Genomic DNA, 21,526 nt, shown 5'->3' with positions numbered 1-21,526 from the left:
GTCTGTTCATTTCCTTTGCCCATTTTTTAATAGGATTATTTGTTTTTTTGTTGTAGAGGTATTGGATTTTCTTGTAGATTGTAGAGATTAGACCTTTGTCTGACTTGTACTGTCCAAAAATTTTTTCCTAGTCTATAGATTCTTTTTACTCTTCTGGTGAAGTCTTTTGAAATGCATAGGTATTTGATTTTTAGAAGATCCCAGTTATCTAGCTTATCTTCTGGGGTTTGTGTATTGATGGTTATGGTTTGTATCCTGTTAATGCTGTGTATTAGGGCCTGTAGCATTGGTCCAATTTTTTCTTCTATGAACTTTATTGTTTTTGGCTTTATATTTAGGTCTTTGATCCATTTTGAATTAGTTTTTGTATATGGCGTGGTACTCCCTTTGTTTTTAAAGCGTCCTGTTCTTGTTTCAAGGATGCAGTCGGTTATCTTCTATCTCTGAGAGTATTAAATACAACTTTTTCTTTTGAAGTTTTTTCTCTAATATTCTAATATTTATGGTTTCTGTTTTTTTCCCCTTATTTTTTGCCTTTTTGTTTGTATTGTATTTTGTCTTTTAAATTAGCTGCATTTGTCAAATGTCTGGTGGAACACCAAAAGGCTACTTGAAAGCTGTTTCTGCATGAGTGAGGTTTGTTTACTATGGGCCTCAGTGTAGAGTGATCTGCTGGGGCGTTTTCATTTAGGATCCTTCCTGGTGTCAGTTTCTTTAGTCATTTACTACTGAGCTGGTCAGATTCCTCAGAGAACGTCCTTCTAAATGCCAGGAAGATGTTAGCATTCTGGGTGCTGGATAATGCAGAAGGTTTTGGGATGTCAGTGTTCAGCATGTAAACTAGCACTTACTCTCACTTTTTCAATGTGGTAGTCTTGCTTGACTGTGCTTTGTGGCTCCCATTTAGAGACTTTGGTTTTCAAGCTTCTTGTCTTCTGTTAGAGGTGAGGAGGAACAGTCACTGGCGTTGAGAGTTGGGAAGGGGTGGGACCTGAGAATATCATTCTTATTAAATAAACTTTCAACTGACCCTCCTGTTTTTAGTCCTGCCTTTATCTTAAATTTGAGAACTGCATGGTGTTACCAGTTATTGAGCCTTTGGGAGTTCTGTAATTTGAATCACCTTTTTTCTTGGCTTTCTCTACTGCTGGTTTAGGATTCAGCTTTTTGTTCTGACAAGTCAGGTATTTTCTGCTTTCTGGCTTCCAAAATATGTTGCTGTTTTCTTCTCTCCTTTTCTTTGTCTTTATAGGTTTGTCCTTTATGAAAAGTATTCTTTACTGTAATTTCAGTAGAGTTTTGGTAAGAAGTAGAAGCTGATGCAGTGTTTAACCTTCCATTTTAAACAGAAGTCATACACACATACACACAATATATATATTTCATGATATATCTTTTAAAGGAAAAAAACATCAAGTGAAAAATGGTATAGTCCAAAGTTTTAATGTTGATTATCTTTGAGTGGTAGGATTACGGGTTTATCAAATTTTTTATCTTCCCTATATATTATTTATGTAAGATACATGTGTTACTTGTAAAACGCAGGAAGTAAAGAATATGGCACCAACCGTGTTAATTACTTTTTTACTTATGCTTGCTTTTGGGGGATGAAAAATATACAGCATGTTTTCTCTAGAGACAAGCTTCATAGAGTTCAGGGTCATCTAAGTGGCAGAGCCTTTGCTGATCCTAAGCCTAAGATACTTAACTACTTTGAACTATGATGTGCTTGATTTTTGAAATACATGGTGGTGTAAACCTATATTTTTATGCATATTTTCTTAGTATAAAAACATAGGAAGAAAGTATATGGGCTTAGAATATCTTTAGTTTGTATATCATGTTCACAACTGAGACATAATTAATAGTATTATTTATCTGCTGCTTTTATATGAAACACTCTTGCACAAATGTTAAGTAACCAAATGGCTGCACAGATACACTGGTTGGCTGTGAATGGGCGGACAGAACTACTCCATGACCTTGTGCAGCATGTCAGTGACGTCGATGTTGAGGATGCGATGGGGCAGACAGCGCTGCATGTGGCCTGCCAGAATGGTCACAAGACGGTAAATTCAGTCATGAGAACGTTTAAATTAAGTTGCATGTGTTTATTTTTGAAAACCTTGAATTCATGAAACTTTTTTCACTGTGTATATTTGGAAACACAAAGCATCATAGAAAAATCTTAAAATATTTTTTGCATTATATAGAGTTCTGACTAATATATTCTATGTAGATTGGGGAATTAGAAATTGATGCTTTTAAATATGTTTAAAATATTTCTAATTTGGATTTCAGTTTTATTATTCATATATTCTTATAGCTGTATACACTAAATTTTTAGAGTAGTATGTTTACATGAAGGAGCACAGTGGCACAGTGATTAAGCGCTCCGTTGCTAACCGAAAGGTCAGCTATTTGAACCCACTAACCGTTCCACAGGAAAAAGGTGTGGCAGTCTGCTTCCGGAAAGATTACAGCCTTGGAAACCCTATGGGACCGTTCTACCCTGTCCTCTAGGGTTACTATGAGTCAGAATTGACTTGATGGCAATGGATTTGGTTTGATTTTGGTTTATGTTTACATGTAATTCTCACAGTTATAATATTTAAGTAAATTTTTACTTATATTTTTCATAATTTAGTTTTTATACTATTAAATTTGTATTATTGGTATTATATAGTAAAAGAAAATGAACACTGTGGATAAAATAGTTCAAGCTGGATTATAATACTTTCCTACTTTTGTGATATATAATGCAAATGCAACAGTGATGGTTGTTTTCTTTCTTTTACATTTGTAAAATCATGCATTTGTTTTATAACAGTACTTCTTGTTATTCCTACGTACAAATACTTGTTTGGCTTTTGAAATTGCTGATAGTTTTCTTTCTCATTAGGAGACTTTACCGCCTTGTATAAAAATTGTTAGCTTATGATTTTAGATTGAATTTCTGACTTACTATAATTTATTATCTGGTTATATTCAGGCCCCCCCATTTAGCATTCTATACTGTACTCACAGAGTGTGCTAAGTAAATGTTTATTGATGATAGTGTTGTTTATTTACAGACAAACCACAATAATAACAACAAAAAACCAAAAACAAAAAAATTAGCAACAAAGTTTTTTTTTTTTTTTTTTGTGTTTGTTTGTACAACTTCTCTGAGTCTGTTCTTTTTGTTGAGTGACTTCTAGTGGAATCTGGGTTTTCATCCCTGCAACCACTTCTTCCCTTACCTGGTGTTATGGATTTAATTGTGTCCCTCCCAAGTGTATGTCAACTTTGCTAGGCCATGATTCCCAGTATTGTGTGGTTGTCCTCCGTTTAATGGTCCGATGTAATTATCCAATGTGTTGTAAATCCTAACATCTATGATGTTAATGAGGAAGGATTAGAGGCAGCTATTGAGGCAGGATACAATCTACAGGATTAGGTTGTATCTTGACCCAATCTCTTTTGAGATATAAAAGACTGAAACGAGCAGAGAGGAGAAGGACCTCATTACTACCAAACAAGAAGAACCAAGAGGGGAATGCGTCCTTTGGACCTGGGGTCCCTGTGTTGAGAAATTCCTAGACCAGGGGAAGATTGATGAGAAGAACCATCCCCCAGAGCCGACAGACAGAATGCCTTCCCCTGGAGCTGGCACCCTAAATTTGTGTTTCTAGCCTCCTAAACTGTGAGAGAATAAATTTCTGTTTGTTAAAGCTACCCACTTGTGGTATTTCTGTAACAGCAGCACTAGATAACTAAGACATCTGCGTTCAGGATATAGGGCCCTGGATGCTTGGATGGTTTATGTATACCTCACTTCACAGAGTAATGGACTTCTTCAAAGGTAGTGAGGCATAGGTCGATGTTGTCTTTTGTTTAATAAAGGTTAGAAAAAGGGAAGGATTAGGACTGTTTTTCTCTTTTCTAGAATTTCTTCCAAACACCGATGTTTATTTGTATTTTTTGTTTTTATCATCTGGAAAATAACTCGGTGTTTTCAAGGAGTATTCTTCCTCAATAGTTTTTACTTTCTCAGAGTCAGCCTTCTTAAATTTAAAAAGTATTCTGTGTGGAAAAAGATATCTGAAATGTTCTAATCTTGAATGATTAGATTAGGATTTTAAGTAGCTTTTGCTTGTGCTTGTTTGAGAATGAATCCTGCTGATAATTCTTAAGAGGACAGAGAAGAACCTTCTGCTAGAACAGATGAGCAGAGTGTCATTTACTAAGACTTACAAACCCTACCGTGTTTCCCAGGAACTTTTGTAGGAAAAAAAACTGGAATTCAGATTAGAAATGATGCCGAAAAGCTAATTTTAGCTGCCTTGAACCAGTGTAGCAAGAGTTACTAAGAAAACCTTGGCTCAAAACATGTGCACAGGTTGCATTAAAAATTTGGAATTGCTTTCTGAAGCTATTGAAGATTATTTAGCATAAGAATAATATACTCCATATGGTTTACAACCTAAAGGAGGTTTGGTAAAGGAGAATTCCTCATAGTCAAGATATACTGCCTTTGAAGAACTGTATTCTCAGAAGATTTATAGGAGGCCTGATTTCACTGTGGTGATGAGTTTCACAAGATGAGATTTGCAAATAACAAAAGAGGAGGAAAGGTACAAAAAGCTGTGTTGCCTTGTATTTGATTCTATTAGTGGGTGAGATTCCATTGTGTTGGTTGGTCATTCATAGTCACCTGCAAGGATCATATACAGATAAAGGGAATGATTAGCATGGACTGTTTTCTGAAGCATCCTTGGTCCTTCTTCAAGTAGGGCAAGAAGAAATCTTAAACACTTAGTCTATCTCCTTGTCTCCAGGGCAAATTATATCCTTAAAAATCTGTGTTGATAGTTGTGCTAATATTACTTATGTCTCAGAACTACTCGTTTATTTCCAGGATATGTTCAAATCTCAGTGGACAAGCATATCCTTTTATCTTGAGTTGATGTGTTTACTGAGCTATGAGATATAAGTTATTACAGGGTAAGGATTATTGATTCTTTTTAATCTGTTTTGTGCCTTTCCGTAAGTTGAGCAGAGGGTAAAAATGCTTCATTGGGTATCTTAGTGACTTATTCTAAACCAAAACAAAACTCACTGCTGTAGTCGATTTAGACTCATAGTGACCTAATACGACAGAGTAGAACTGCCCCATAGGGTTTCCAAGGCTGTGAATCTTTACAGAAGCAGACTGCCGCATCTTTCTCTTGTGGAGTGGCTGGTGGGTTCCAACCACTGACCTTTTGGTTAGCAGCCGGTGCTTTAACCACTGTGCCACCAGGGCCCCTTGACTTATTCTACAGGCAAATCAGAATGGCCTTTTCATTGTCTCAGTGTGTCCATGTAGACATATATCAGTGTACATAGGTTTCAGGATTCTATTTCATTTTTAAACCCTAAACAAAGCTTGAATATTGATTATATAATGTATATTATAGAATTAAATATAAAACTTTAAAGGAGAAAGGAAACTCCGTTTAAAAATATTTAAAAACGCATACCAGCTATTTTCAGATTAAGGAGGCAGAGTTGATAAAGAAATCTTGTGATACTTGTCTTCTAATCTCATTTTAAGGTAAATTTCAGGAGTGCATTGAAAAGATTTTCAGCAGCTGGCTAAGAGCCCAAAAGCTTCATAAAATTCATAATTGAATGCTGTATTCTTTGATGATAAGAAATGCTTTTTCGGAATTACATTAGTCTTTTTAACATAGATTTTATCCTTTAAAAAGATTAAAGATTTAGAAGAAAGATTCATTTTTGTTGTAACTAAGAAACTGAGTAATCTTTACCATGATTTTGTAGAGATGCATCTGTTTCCTTAGAGGTAAATAAGATAATGGTCTTAACATCTTCCTGTTGGAAGGAAGTGGTTTGGGCTGTTGAAGAGTGCATTGTAACTGCTTTCTGTCCTTGCATAATAATAGCACTATGATTTTAAACTACTTCTATTCCTATTTAAAAATGATTAGATGAAATAAATGATCATAACAGCTGCTTAATTATTTTTATATAACTTCCTTTAGATTGGAGCCCTGGTGGCACAGTAGTTAAGAGCTCCGGCTGCTGACCAGAAGGTCGGCAGTTTGAGTCTCCTAGCCACTCCTTGGAAACCCTATGGGGCAATTCTACTCTGTCCTATAAGGTCACTATGAGTGGGAATCTACTCGAAGGCAATGAGTTTTGGTTTGGTTCCTTAGATCGGCTATTATACTGCATTGTTAGCTGTACAATACCAGAATTATAGCACACCTTTGTATACTGATTTTAAAAATCATTTCAGGGTTTAGTTATTCAGCTTTTTCTTTTCTTTTCTTGCTGTTATCTACCTCATAAGATATATTCTGTCTACTGATGACATATTAAGGAAAGTGTTGTGAATGCTTTGGAAGACACTTAAGAGCAATAATATTTATTACTACAGTTACTACTTTTATTAACATGGATGATCTAATTCTGCAAGAAAAGTACAGAGCATGATATGTAGACCCTTTATTCATTTACTCTTGTGTGACAAGCTAGTTCTAGTGTGTTGTTTGATTTTTAATTTCATTTTTAGAAAGTGTAATAAAACCTATTATTATTCTGTATTGGTATAATTGTCTTAATTTTGGGGGGTCATAAATTGAACTAACTTTTCCGTGGCTTTTTTCTTTGTCGTTAGTTTAAAATTTACAGATGTATTGAATTATAAATGGTTGATTACTGTCTTCCTGGAATAACTTGGATCTACACTAGAGAATAACGGAGTCCCAGAGTGGTACAAGTGGTTAAGTGCTAGACTGCTGACTGAGAGGTTGGCAGTTCAAACCCACCCAGAGGCACCTTGGAAGACAGGCCTGGCAATCTGCTTCTGAAAGGTCGCTTGAAAACCCTCTGGAACACAGTTCTACTCTGCACAGATGGGGTCGCCATGAACTGGTATTGACTAGACGGCAGCTAACAACAGTGACACACTAGAGAATATGCTATGGTTCAGTCCAAATTTATAGGTTAGAGTTCACAGCAGAATTAGGTAGAGGTTAAATCTATAATTCATTTAATTAGAAATTTTATTTTACCAGAATAATCTTTGTTCCTAAATTTATATAGCTGACTATGAACGTTCACAAACAATATAAATTGATAATTGAACTCTTGTTAGATGAGATTAAGCTATTGAAACTTAAAAGCAGTTGTTGGAAACTGGTATTATAGACTATCTTTGATGGAACTGACTGCATTTCTTATTGAGATTGTAGGCATGTTAAGGAGCAGTGTTCACCTACCTATACTAATTCTTTTGGTATCTTTAGCCAGCCTCCATACTTTTCATCCAGATAGTTACAGGATAGTTATGAAAACATAATTGAAAGCAAAACATTAATTGGATTCAGTCTTGAGGTACAAAGGTAAATGTAGACTAACATTTCAGAATGTATATTTTTAGGTTCAGAGTAATTTTCTTTATTCTATCGCTAGAATTCTCCTTTAATCACTTCAGGAAACTGTGAAGAAATGGTAGAAATGTCTCCTATCATTGCTGTTTCTCTAACACAAGTAGATAGTATTGATTCTTGCTGGATGTTACATAAGGATTCAAAGTTTCAGTAAGTTTAAGTAGATAGGCTTCTAGACAAGACCTGTATAAACCAGTCACTGATTAGTGAGTAGACCATTTTCGTTAGTGCATAAGTTATTTGTGCATAGCTCTAAGTCATGTAATCAGAATTATTTTTAATTAAAAAATAAGAATGCTTTTTTTGTTGTTGTTTGATCTTTTAGCAAATGATAACACAGAAGATCAAATTTTTACTTGTAGTTTAAGTATTGAATATCTATTTCTTTGTACTTTGATCAATGTTGTTTTGAGAATTGGCATTGACAAAGTTGAGCTGCCTTGGATTTCTTGCTTTGTAATTTGTCATCAGTGTATTGGGCACAGGTGGTCTTGGTTAGTCACTGCCTTCAATTAAATGACTTTGAGATTGACCCAAACATTAGCTTTGTACGTTAGCTTTTCACACAGGATATTTATTGTCTGTTGAAAATGTGTTGTTTCTTTTTAGGGTTCTCTTGAAGACCATATGAAATCTCCTTTCTATGCTTTTCTTTCTAGATTCCTCCCCAGCACTTTCTTATTTTTTAAGGAGCACCTTGTTTTTAGATTATCTGGGAGCAGGAGAATAGTTTTTGTTCTGGAGGGTGATTGGAAGGAATTTGAAATTCTGAACTTTTTTAAAAGGATATTTTGCTGATTTAATTTTAGGTATATAAAATGATTTTGGTTTAACAAGTTCTTAAAATTATGTATGTGAATCTAACTTGAAAAATACAGGTAATCAGCTATTAGTCATAGATATTTATGTTGGTATACTATATGTTTATATTTAATAAATTGAAAGCTGCTGAACTTAATTTTTATAAGTCAACAAAAAGCCATAAAATCTTGAAAACAGAAGAAATTATAACCATCATTGTAAATCACAATTATTAGCTTTCTTGGACTCCATGGTTTATAGTCTGTTAAGCAGACACAACGGACAATTTTCACAGAAATATTTGTGTGTAGGGGTTGAGGGGTGAGAAACTTGCTAAAGCGAATTGAATCTAAATCTATCATGGAGAATTCTGGTTTATTTTTCTGGGTAGCACTAATCACCATCTAGCACATTACATATTTATTTATGTTGCCTGTTGGTCTTCCTTTTCCAGTAGGGCATATGCTTCATGAGTGTAGAGATTTTTCTTCATTTTGTTCATTGTTGTAATTCCAGTATCTAGAATACACCCTCCTGATAACATGTCCAAAGTACATGAGATAAGGTCTCACCATCCTCACTTCTAAGGAGCATTCTGGCTGTACTTCTTTCAAGACAGATTTGTTCCTTGGACATGTTATCAGGAGGGACCAGTCCCTGGAGAAGGATATCATGCTTGGTAAAGTTAAAGGTCAGTGAAAAAGAGGAAGATCCTCAACGAGATGGATTGACATAGTGGCTGCAACAATGGGCTCAAGCATGGCACAATTGTGAGGATGGCGCAGGACTGGGCAGTGTTTTATTCTGTTGTACGTGGGGTCACTATGAGTTGGAAGCAACTCTGTGGCACCTGTCATGGATTGGATTATGTCCCTCCAGAAATGTGTGTATCAGTTTGGTTGAGCTATGATTCCCAGTATTGTGTGGTTGTCCTGCATTTTGTGATTGTAATTTTATGCTAAAGAGGATTAGGGTGGGATTGTAACAAAGGTCACATCCCTGATCCAATGTAAAGGAAATTTCCCTAGGGTGTGGCCTGCACCACCTTTTCTCTTACAAGAGATAAAAGGAAAGGGAAGCAAGCAGAGAGTGGGGCCCTCATACTACCAAGAAAACAGTGCCAGGAGCAGAGCACATCCTTTGGACCTGAGGTTCCTGTGCTGAGATGCTCGCAAACCAAGGGAAGACTGATAACATGGACCTCCCTCCATAGCCATCAGAGAAAGTCTTCTCCTGGAGCTGATGCTATGAATTTGGACTTGTAGGCTACTAGACTGTGAGAAAAGACATTTCTCTTTGTTAAAGCCATCCACTTGTGGTATTTGTTAGAGCAGCACTAGATGACTAAGACAGCACCTAACAACAACAACAGCAGAGTAGACGCTGACACATAGCAGACATTGAAATTTTTGTTAAAAGATTGAATGAATCAGTCAAATGTAGTATCATTTTGACCATTACATTCTACCATTTTCAATTTCTGAATGTGTTACTTTTTTGCTTCTGTACCTTTAAGGGGAGCGTATTTTGATAGTGCTAATTTTTATAAAAGATCTTATCTGATTTGTTTTGTATCCATTGCTGAAAAACTCTTGCCTTTTAGAATCCTTAGGGATTTTCGCAGTCAAATTCAAAATTCAGTCTTTTCAATTATGTTGTGTCTTATGCTTCTGTATTATTTAAAATTCTCAACTAGTGTTGTTTCTTCAAGAGCTTTTAAATATGTATTTATTTACTAAGTGCTCAGAGAACATTATTCCTTCACCTAAGTTTTACCAGTTTCAATGTTATTCCTCCCTTTGTACACACATAAGTAGCTTTTACGTAGTGTAAAACATGTTATTTTATGGTATTTTTGAAGAGTGTATACAGAGTCATGAAACTTTCAAGTAGTTAAGTCCAGGAAGTAAATGTTTTATTGCAGTTTTATGTAGTTATCTATCTTGATCTTTTATGCTGATATCGTATGTGTGTATTGTCAGTCAGCAAGAAATTAGTTTATCATTGTGGTTAGACTTTTTGCTTTACGATTGAAATATTGTCACTCTGGATTATCTAGGAATGAGAATCCAATCTGTACACTAACATAGATCCAATTAAGGTGTAGTAAGGGATCCAGGAGGGCTCACCTTTCCAACCAGGCTCAGTAGGAACTGCCGGAATAGAAATAGGGTGGGTTGACTAGCTGTTAGAGTGTCTGTTCCTCTAGTTCAACACCAAGTAGACCTGCTTACTTCCTTACCACCTGCTACCCTGCGGTCTTCTAATTATTGAGGTGAGTACATCCTAGGACCCTGCTGTACTTGAATTATCATTACTCCCCCCCTCGGAGAACTAGCAGGAAATTTTTTTAATGGTGATTGAGGTTATCTGTGACTTTCTTGCTGCTTCTCCTATTATGCCATTTAATCAATAATTGACTGAATTCTGCATTATCCTCCCCCTCCTGTTTCAGAGCTTTTATAAAAAGAAACTAGCAAATAAACATTGTTTTTTTTTCATATCACAAAGATTTGTGACTTTTCATTCATTTCAGTGCTTTAAGGCAGTTTTTTATTCTTCACATTCAACTTTCTTTACACATTTTTATTTATACTTTAAGGGAAGTGATCTTTTCCCCTCTTCATCTTCAGGCAGCATTTTATCTACAAGTGAACCTTTTGAGAGCTTTTTTTTTTTTTTTTTAAAGCTGATTCTTTTAATAGTTGCTTGTTTTGAGAATCTTAATTGGGATAATTTTGTTAAAACAGAAAAGTAGAGAAAAGATTCTCTCACTGCAAAAGAAAATGCTGGAATGAGCTAGTTCCAGTTCCTTAATCAAGTTATTTTTGTCTATTGTGACCAGAAAGGTTTTTTTACATCTTTGTTGGATATTTCCTAGGTACAAGGACATAATAGAAACATATGAAAGTTCATATGGTAAATCATAATTTGCCCCGAGTTTGTATCATCACTTTATTGAGAACAGTAGAGGAGTATATTAGCCTAATGGCAAAATTGTTTTTATTCCACAAGCTCTACAGTAGAAATGACTGTATAAAGATACTATATAAAAGTATACTGTTGTAGAAATGACATTATTTTAAAACTAAATACAAATAGCTGTCTAAGCACTTGAGGTTAACTCTCAAATAGTAATTTAGTAGATCATCTGTGATCAATCTTATGAAGATATGCCAGTTTATCTATAATACTATTTAGTAATCTGAATTAAGAGAAATTAGAATTCCTACTTCTTTGGTAATCAGCCAAGGGAAAACCTCATGGGTCACGATGGACCGATCCTCAGCCAATTATGAGGATGGCATGGGACCACTCAGCGTTTTGTTTTATTTGTGCATGGGGTCACGGTGAGTTGGGGACTGACTTGACAGCAGCTAACAACTTTTTTGGTAAAGATCATGGTGGTTATGAACATGGGCTTAGATTTTAGGTCTTGCTACACTGTTTACTTGTATGGTGAGGTACAAATGACTTTCCCTCTGTGAGACTCATTTTCCTCCTTGTAAAAGGGAAGATAATAACAGCTTCCTCACAGGAAGCATTGAATGAGATGATACTTGCTTTTACATTTCACTTATTAAAGTTATTTTTAAAGTTTTTCTTATTGAAGTGAAATTTACATAAAATTCATGATTTTAAAGTGTACAGTTCAGTGGTATGTAGTGTATTCACAGTGTGCAACCACCAGCTTTCTAGTTTCAAACCTTTTTCGTCACCCCATAAAAACAGTCTGTATCCCCAAGTAATCATCTGGTAACCGCTAATCTGTTTTCTTTCTCTGTGGATTTGCCTATTTCTAATATATCATATAAAAGGAATCATATATGTAACCTTTTGTGTCTGACTTCTTTCAATTAGCATGTTTCTGAGGTTCATCCAAGTTGTAGCATGCATCAGTACTTTGTTCCTTTTTATGACCGAATAGTATTTCTTTGTATGTATATACCACCACCTGTTTATTCATTTATCTGTTAATGGACATTTGGGTTGTTTTCTCCTTCTGACTATTATGAATCATGCTGCTATGAACATTTATGTACAAGTTTCTGTGTGGGCATGTTATTCATATTATTATATCATATTCATATTATGTCATGCACTTCTAAAACTATAAAATTTATATAAATACATGGTATATATTGTTAATAATTACTTTATTTCAGCTTCGTCTGGATTGCCAGGTTTTAATTGTATGTTAATAGTTGATTTTCATCATTCATGAATTCTGTGTTTGTGAATTTGTCTACTTGCTAAAATTTATTTCTAACCCCCAGTTCAATGCAGGTGGCGCTTTGTGGTCATTTGTAGACGTGCGCAGAGGAGTGAAAAATTTGAGGTGTCTAACGTGTACATTTCCAGTTGAGGTTCAACAAGGTGTTGCTCTCTGCCATGTTTCAGCTCTCATACTGTAAATAAGTGTCCTTTTTGCGATCTGTTTAATGCCATGATTTTCTCATTTTGTGCTTTTTGTTGGTGATTTTGGTGTTTAAAATGGCACTGAATCATAGTGCTGAAGTGTTGTCTAGTGTTCCTCAGCGCAAGAAGGCTGTCATGTGCCTTATAGAGAAAATACATGTGTTGGATAAGTTTCATGTAGGTGTGAGTTACAGTGCTATTGACTGTGAGTTCAGCATTAATGAATCAACAATATGTATTAAATAAATAAGGTATCTTTAAACAGATATACACATAAAACAAGGTTATGTACTGATCGGTTGGCAAAACTGTTAGGACCAGAGGCTGGCAGAAACCTAACCCTGTATTCTCCTAGAAACAGTGGTTCAGTATTTACTAATTCAGTGTTCATGGTGACTGTAGATAAAACTACTACGAATATTCGCTTTTATCTCTCATGAGCCTTTTGAGAGCTGAAGGTTTATTAATTGTAATTTCTACAGCAGTTAGTGAACATTACTGCTGCTTTCCAGCTCATTCCTGTTTTGAGACTGTGCAGCCACAGATTCTAGGTCATAAATCAAAAAGGGAAAAGCCGGGATCAAAAGGCCCAAGTAGGGCTTCTTTTATAAAATGGTGACCTAAATGCTTATTCTTATATTTGAATGCTGTACTTGGAACTTGTCCTCAGATTAAAGCTATATCATACCCTGCTGGCATAGTGGTTAAGAGCTTGGCTGCTAACCAAAAGGTTGGCAGTTCAAATCTACCGGGCGCTCGGAGCCTTGGAAACTCTGTGAGGCAGTTCTACTCTGTCATATAGGGTTGCCACGAGTTGCAATGGGTTTGGTTTTTGGTTTGTATAACTTGTAGTTTTATATAATAGCTTTTCTATTACATAGATTTTATAGTTTATCTTGGGGTAGAAGTAAATGGAAGTAACAATATGTGAATACTATATTTTAACTGTTTAAAACTATTTTAAAAATAAAAATATTTTATTTTTATCAAAATCTTTGTGATAAAAAATGATAGTCCCTTTACTTACCCCTCTTCTTTGTCAACTCCTGATCACTAGAGGCAACACTTTTCAACTCTTTAGCTTTTCTTCTAGTATGTATTATCTAACAATATGCTTTTACTTCTCTTTCTTAAATTATGACTTTTAGATATTACCTAATCATTTCTTATGATGAGTGAGGACTAACTCATTTAAATCTTCCTCGCTTACCCTCTCCTCCATTTCTAAAATTAATTATAAATTTTGGTTAAACAATATTCGTTGTTTATATGGGTAGGTTAAATATTGTTTGCTGCTGAGTCAAATAGTAAAATATAATAACTTCTTTCTAGGATGACTGTTTTTGTTAAAGTTAGTAATTAGTTTTGCTTAGTTTTCTTTGTATGAATCAGTAATTCTTTCACGTATGCTCCTATAAAATATCTCTCAGTATTATTTTGCACAAAGACAAATTTAATAGATAATCTGTCAGTTCCCTCTTTTAAAATTTTTAAACCTGGGAGTTTCTTTGTGTCTTTTCTGTGTTGGTCTGCAATTTTTTGTTTATTCCCTTGTTTTGGAGGAGTATATCCTCCAGTGGCTCTTGAGAGAAGGTGCATTGGAGGGTTTTTTTTTTTTCTTAAATCTTGGATAGCTACACGTTTTTCATTTATATACATATATTTGAGTGATAGTGTGGCTAGCTATAGAATTCTACGTTGGAAGTCATTTACCTTACCATTTTGGAGACATTTCACCTTTTAGAGTCCAATGTTGCTACTGAGAATTTTAGTGCCTTTTTGATTTCTGGTTATCTCTGGAATCTTTTAGGTTTTTCTTTTTTTATCCCTGGTATTATACAGTTACAGTTTGATGTGCCTTGTTGAAGGTATTTTAAATTATTGATTGATCACTTGGTAGGGCTTTCAGTCTGTCAACTCATGTATCTCTCAGTTCTGGGAAATTTGTTGGTATTATTTCTTTGATTTTTCTACCCCACCCCCTTAATTTTCTTCATTTTCTATTCTTGCAATTATGGCTTCCTGACTTGATTCACTAATTTTTTATCTTTTCTATTTTCTACTTTTTTTTGCTATGTTTTCTTTCTTGTAGAGTTCCACTACAGTGTCTTTCTAACCTTTTATTGAGCTTTTGGAGCCCTGATGGCGCTGTGGTTAAGAACTATGGCTGCTAACCAAAAGGTCGGCAGTTAGAATCCACCAGCCACTCCTTGGAAACCCTGTGGGGCAGTTCTGCTCTGTCCTGTAGGGTTGCTGTGAGTCAGACAGAATCGACTTGATGGCAGTGGGTTTGTTTTTTTTTTAATTGAGCTTTTGTTTCTACTCTTTTCTTTAATTTCTTACCGTTTGAATGTTGTTCCCCCAGCATCCTGTTCTTGTTCCGTGAATACTTTTTCTTTTCTCTCTGAGGGTATCACTTTTCTATTTTTTGTTGTTGTTTTTTGGTTCCCTATATTTTCTTTATTTTTCTGAGTTCCTTTTTTTCTGTTTGTTTTAATTTCTTTTCAGGTTAGAGGCTTGCCTAACTTGTCTCTCAAATATTAGCTGTCGACTCGATGGCAATGGGTTTGGGTTTTTTATTCATGTATAGCAATGAGGCACTAAAACATTGACTGGAAGTTTTGTGTACATGGGCCAGGTTTGTTGACTGGTTGGCCTTTCTGTAGGCCGAGGTTTACTAATCTCAGTACTATTGATATTTCTTTGTTGTGGTTGCTGTCCAATGTATTGTAGGATGTTTAGCAGCTTCCCTGATCTTTACCCACTAGATGCCAGTAGCACTGTCCTTCCCCAGTTATGAAAATAAAAAATGTCTCCCCAAATTGTCAAATATCCTCTAGGGGGTAGAATTTCCCTGCTTGAGAACCACTGGTGTAGAGTAATTTATATTTCGTTGGAGGATTCTGACATACCGGTATCTGTTGGCTTCTTCTCTGTGCCAGTCTCTAGAGAGGAAACCTTTAATCTCCTCGTATTTGAGGTTTTAAGCCTGGCTGCTAGATTTCTGGGTGCCTAGTGGAATATGGGGGCTGAAGGTTTTCACTTATTTGCCAGTGGTTATTTTCAGCATGTCTCTTCATCCCTGCTCTGAAGTATTTTTTGTCTGCCCGTCTAGAACCTCACTATTCACTTTTTTTCACAGAGAATGAACCTCCCATCATCTGAGGTAGCATAGGGAGGAGGTCAGTAGTGGCCAACTGTATGGGATGGAGAGAATGGTCCTGGGGGAGGGTTCAACTGCTTCTTACATAGGCTTTTGACTAGTCCTCCTGTTTTCAGCTCTGCTTAATCATCCCTGCCTTCCAAGGCGCCTGGTACTTCCACTTCCTGTGTTTTTTGTATTTGTTCTGTGGTTTTTTTTTTCTATTTGTTTGCTTGTTAGTTGCTCATTGTTAGAATCTCCATATGCAGGTACTTGGACTTCAGCTTTTCTTCATCTGTTATGCCTCCATTTCCTTGCCATACTCTCAAAACTTATTCTGCTATGCCGTTGTATTCTTTCCTGTTCTTTCTTGTAGGTTTATAGTCTTTTATTATTTTACTGCCTTTGTGTATTAGACTTTAAAGCAGCAATAAAGATGAATATATGTATTTAATGCCAAAGTATATTAAACAGTTTAATCCCAAAAAGCTATATTTGTACATATTTTCTCCCCTTTTGCAGGAAAAACCCACATGAGAATCATAGGAATAACTAGAAAAGATTTTTTTAAGGGTTTCTAGGGGGTCCTACCTTATCCCCAACCATCAGATGTGGATTCTTCTAGTTTATGTTATTTTACTTTCTCTTACTATGAGTCAAATGATTGCAGAACTTGTGCTTAGGGCACAAGGTTTATATGTATGACGGTCAGAGAAGCTGAGTCAGTGTTGACTGTTGTTCATGGCAAAATGACTTCTCGTTTTTTTTTTATAATTTATTTTTTTGTTGTTGGGAATATACACAGTAAACACATACACCAGCTCAAGTTTCCGTATGTATATTTCAGTGACATTAATTACATTCTTCTGGTTGTGCAACCATTTTCATCCTCCTTTTCTGAGTTGTTCCTCCTCCATTAACATATACTCACTCCATAAGAAATAACCCCTTCCTTTTCTTAGCTTTGTGACATTTTGTAATTTAATAATTATGCTCTTTGACTCTGGGAAAGTTAGAATTCTGGTACCTGTTTTTTGTTTTTAGAGGTAAAAAGATCTTGATTTTTAAATTCACGTATCTTGAGCACCATTCTCCATTGCAGTAGCCAATAGCTATATGTGGCTATTTAAGTTTAAAGGAATTAAAATAAAACAAAAATTTTAGCTTTTCAGTTATACGAGCCACATTTCAAGTGCTACATGTAAGTATTGACTACTGTATTAGACAGCACTGCTCTAGAGCCTTCCCAGATTACACAGTTTATACTAGATTGATGATTCCACATATGCTATACAGTGTCTGAGAGACTTAGAGAATTTACCAAAAAGCTGAATTTGTTCAGCCATCATATTTGCCATGTATCCACTCAATTCCTTTTTAAAGCTTCAAGTTGTAAGAAAAACTTTCCTTACAAAAGAGATATTGAGGTATTAAGAATGTAATAGCTTATATCTGTTCTTATATAACTTACTGCTGTCGAGTCAATTCTGACTCATAGCAACCCTATAGAACAGAGTAGAGCTCTGCCCTATAACAAGTTGGAAACCCCATAGGGTTTCAAGGCTGTAATCTTCATGGAAGCATACTGCCACATCTTTCTCCTGTGGAGCAGCTGGTGGGTTTGAACTGCTGACCTTTCTCTTAGCAGCTGAGCATTTAACCACTGCACCACCAGGGCTCCTCCTGTTCTTATATAGCTATATGGGTTAAAATTGTGATAGTTGTGTCTTTTGTTTGACTTCTCTGACTTTACTTTTAATTGTTCTTTTCTCTCCAGACAGTGCAGTGCTTGCTAGACAGTGGTGCTGATATTAACAGGCCAAATGTATCAGGAGCCACTCCATTGTACTTTGCATGCAGGTATGATAGTTTATATTTTCAGATGCTACCATTAAAGAACGGTGTATATCTACTATATTTCTAAGCACAAACATTTCTGTATCTTTTCTAAAGCCCTCTTGTTTCCCGGCAAATACTGTGCTTCCTTTTAAGATGAAGTATAGTGTTTTGGTTCTGTTACTTATTTGCATGAGGAAAGTATTTTCTATTATATTTAATTGCCAGTGTTTTTATTTGTTATAGGTAGGAAGCTTTTTTTTAATTATTGTAAAAATATGTATAACACCATTTGCCAATTCAGTGTTTTTCATGTGTATGGTTTAGTGATATTCATCACATTAATCGTATTGTACAATCATCACCAATAATTGTTGCTAGATTTTCCATTACCATGAATAGAAACTCACTGCTTATAGGTGGGAGTCTTTGATTTACTTGATTATCTCACTTTAGTCTAATTATTTCTTATAGAAAGACAAATCAGTAATCCAGTAATTCTCTATTAAGTAACCAGGTCAGTTTCAGTGGATTAAGCTATTGAAGTATGTCTTGATCCAGAGCCATGTCTTTGCTTTCTCTGGGTCTATAGCATTAAAAAAAAAAATTGTTTAAATCAGTTTTGTTAGATATTAAGTTGTAAATTAAGTTTCATATGTTCATTTTCTTGAAGCATACATTTTGTTCATTTATTCATTTATGTAATCAGCACACATTTAGTTAGCAGTCACTGTATGCCATGCACTGTTACAGGCATTTGTGATACAGAAATAAACCCCAGTTCTTAAGGAGCTAACGGTGTAATGATTATGCATGCTAACGTGTTTATATACATATTTTTGTATAAATGTTATGTAAATGAAGTTTGCAATTAAGAGCAGTTCCTAATACTATTTTTATGCAAAATATGCATGCTTTCTATGTTTGTTTGCCAGCCATGCCCTCTTCCCAGGAGATATTTTCTTAAGTGCGCTATGCTAATTTTTTTTTTTTATTTTTAACAGCAACATGTAAAAAAAAATTGGCATAGTGGTGCTTATGAAAATACCTCGCAGGGGGAGGGCACTGTTGGCAAACAAACATAGAAGGTGCGCGTTATTTGCGTAAAAATACGGTAATACATTACAGTGATTCTTTGGTTTATATTATATTCATTGTAATATTATTTAGGCCCTTAAATTCAGATATAGAATTCCTCACCTAGCTCCTTTTTTTCTTATTCTTTTTCCTGTTTCGTATCATTTTACTGGAGGTTTGTTTTAGACCAAAAGACCTGCTTTTGTTCTTGTTTAGTTTCTCTTTGGGTTCTCTGATTTTACATTGATCAGACTGATTCAGATCATCTGTTGAATAATCTTGTGTTATATAGAGTATTATATTGTATAGCATACAAGGGTTTTGAATCTCTAGATTTCCTAGATATTATCTGAATCCAACTGTTACCACAGTAACGCGGATTGGAGCCTCCTGCCACAATAGCCAATTCTGAGATGGGTGAGATGAGCAGCAAGATGTTTATTATATATCGATATATAGGAGACAGAGGGGAATAGACTCCTCCAAAAAACCCGTCTCCCCCACTGGAGATGGGCTAAGGGCTTTTATAGGGATAGGATTATGGATCTTAGAAGTTTGTGTTAGTTTCCCCTTGAGGTGGTGATGTCTTAGATGAGTTAACCTTCTACTGGTATTCTTAGAGATTATCTGGTGACATCCTTGGGGATTATCTGGTGACATCCTGCTTTTTCTTGTCACAAGATGGGTGCTTTGTTTGGTTTTTCATTCTTAGATCATTATCAGTTGTTTTCCACCCTCCAGGGAGGAACATTGGTTAATCTTAAACCTTTTGTAGAGACTGGAACTGGAGGGAAGAACAAAATCACGAGACAATGTGGCGGTTAGCAATGGGGAGTAAATAGTAGTGAGCCGGGCCTGTGCAGCCTCTTCCATAACCATTTTCCTGTGTTATACCTATAATTCAGTTGCTTGGTTAGAAAACCAGTTCCTTCCACAGTGTCCTAAAGGCATAAGTAATATCACTGTTTGATTACCTGAAATCATACCCTACCTTGAGAGTTATCCCTAGATGAGATCTTTCTTTGAAACTGCAGATTTGAAGGTTCACCTGCCTGACTTACATCATCATTTAGAAATCTCATAGAATCTCAGATATTAACATGTCCAAAATACAATTCATGATTTTTCTCTGCAAACCTTTCCTCTAGTTTTTCTCATCTCCATCAGTGGAATCGTTATTTTTCCCATTGTTCAAACCAGAAATCTGGGAGTTATTTTTATTTCTCCCTCTCCCTGTCCATCAACTTGGAATTTATCAGTAAGTCCTAAAAATTCTATCTTCAGAATATATTCTGAATCTCTGTACTTCTCTCCAACTCACTGAAACCACATTAGTCAAAGCTGTTACCTCTTGTCTACTCTTCTACAGTATTCTCCGTGACTGGTCTCCCTGATTCCTCTATTGTTTCCTTCCAGTCTGTTCTTTCCTAAGCAGTCAAAGTGATCTTTTAAAAAAGTAAATCGACTCTTATCACTTTGTGTTTGAACTCTTTGTTTAAAACTTTTAAGTGCATCTTTGTTACATTTCAAATAAAATCCAAATTTTTCCTTAGCCTCTGAGACATGCATTGTCTGACACTTGGTTAGCTCACTATGCTTTAATCCCACTGGTTCTCTTTGAGTTCCCTAAATGCAACCGGCTCTTTCCCAGGCTTTTTATATGGCTGATTCCTTCTCGTTCTTCATGTCTCAGCTTAACTGTTAATTTTTCATGAAGGCTTTTCCTGGCCAGTCTAAGTATGCCTTTCCCCAAATTCTCTCTCACAGCATTATGGTCATTTCCTTGTATTTTGTAATAACTTGTTTATTTACTTGTTTATAGTCTGTCTCCTCTACTAGACAGAAAGCTCAGTGAAAGCAGGAATTATGTTTGTTTCAGTCACTATTTTATATCCAATGCACAGTTCAGTGCTTTGCACTCCGATGCCTAGTAAATGTTTTTGAATGAGTGAATCACTATAATTACATGTTCTAAAATCTTCTGTAAAACAGTGCCATTTATAATAGTAAGATACAAGTATATTAGTGTTGTGCAGAACTAGGATATCCTTATAGGCTGAGTATTGTTGTTGTTGTTGTTAGGTGCCATTGAGTCGATTCTGACTCATAACGACCCTATAGGGCAGAATAGAGCTGCCCCATAGGGTTTCCAAGGAGTGGCTGGTGGATTTGAACTGCTGACCTTTTGGTTATAACCATTGCTCTTAACCACTGCACCACCAGGGCTCCGGTGTAAGTGTAGAAATATGATAAAAGGATTTTTTATTTTTTAAGGATGAGACAACAAATTGTATTTAAATACAATGATTTCAGGAACAAACTTATTGGGTGCCATTGAGTTGAGTCCAACAGATAGCAATCCCATGTGACAAAGTACAGCTGCCTCACAGGGTTTTCTTGACTGTAATCTTTTTTTTTTTTTTAAATTTTTTCCCATACAAAAATTTATACGTACATTGTTATGTGACTCTAATTGCTCTCCCCATACTGTGACAGCACACTCCTCCTTTCCACCCCCCGATTTCCGATGTCCATTCGACCAGCTCCTAACCGTCTCTGCCTTTCTAACTCACCTCTGGACAGAAGCTGCCCGTTTAGTCTCTTGTATCTACTTGAGCTAAGAGGCACAGTCCTCAGGAGTATCACTTTATGTCCCACAGGCCAGTCCAATCCCTTTCTGAAGAGTTGGCCTCGGAAATTGTTTTAGTTCTGGGCTGATAGAGAATCCAGGGGCCATGCTTTCTGGGATTCCTCCAGTCTCAGTCAGACCATTAAGTCTGGTCTTCTTATTAGAATTTGAGTTCTGCAC

At 35.7% G+C, this 21,526-nt stretch overlaps 1 protein-coding gene across 6 annotated transcripts in view; it reads left to right on the top strand.

Annotated features, from left to right (window-relative positions):
- HACE1 (HECT domain and ankyrin repeat containing E3 ubiquitin protein ligase 1) overlaps positions 1–21,526 on the top strand; it is a 107,280-nt gene that overhangs the window by 26,093 nt on the left and 59,661 nt on the right. For 2 of the 6 annotated variants that reach the window (XM_004372424.1, XM_023727606.1), the window contains exons 6-7: positions 1,938–2,069; positions 17,582–17,664. In XM_004372424.1, the coding sequence (XP_004372481.1) occupies positions 1,938–2,069; positions 17,582–17,664 (215 nt within the window). Of the gene's footprint in view, positions 1–1,918; positions 2,070–17,581; positions 17,665–21,526 lie in introns of those variants that run through there. The other 4 variants (XM_023727609.1, XM_023727608.1, XM_023727610.1 and 1 more) reach the window with 3 other exon arrangements.

The sequence above is a fragment of the Trichechus manatus genome, unplaced genomic scaffold (assembly GCF_000243295.1).
Source record: "Trichechus manatus latirostris isolate Lorelei unplaced genomic scaffold, TriManLat1.0 scaffold00017, whole genome shotgun sequence".
In the NCBI taxonomy this organism is placed as follows: domain Eukaryota; kingdom Metazoa; phylum Chordata; class Mammalia; order Sirenia; family Trichechidae; genus Trichechus; species Trichechus manatus.
Note: the sequence above shows the minus strand (reverse complement) of the source record. Positions and strands in the feature narration are given on the sequence as shown.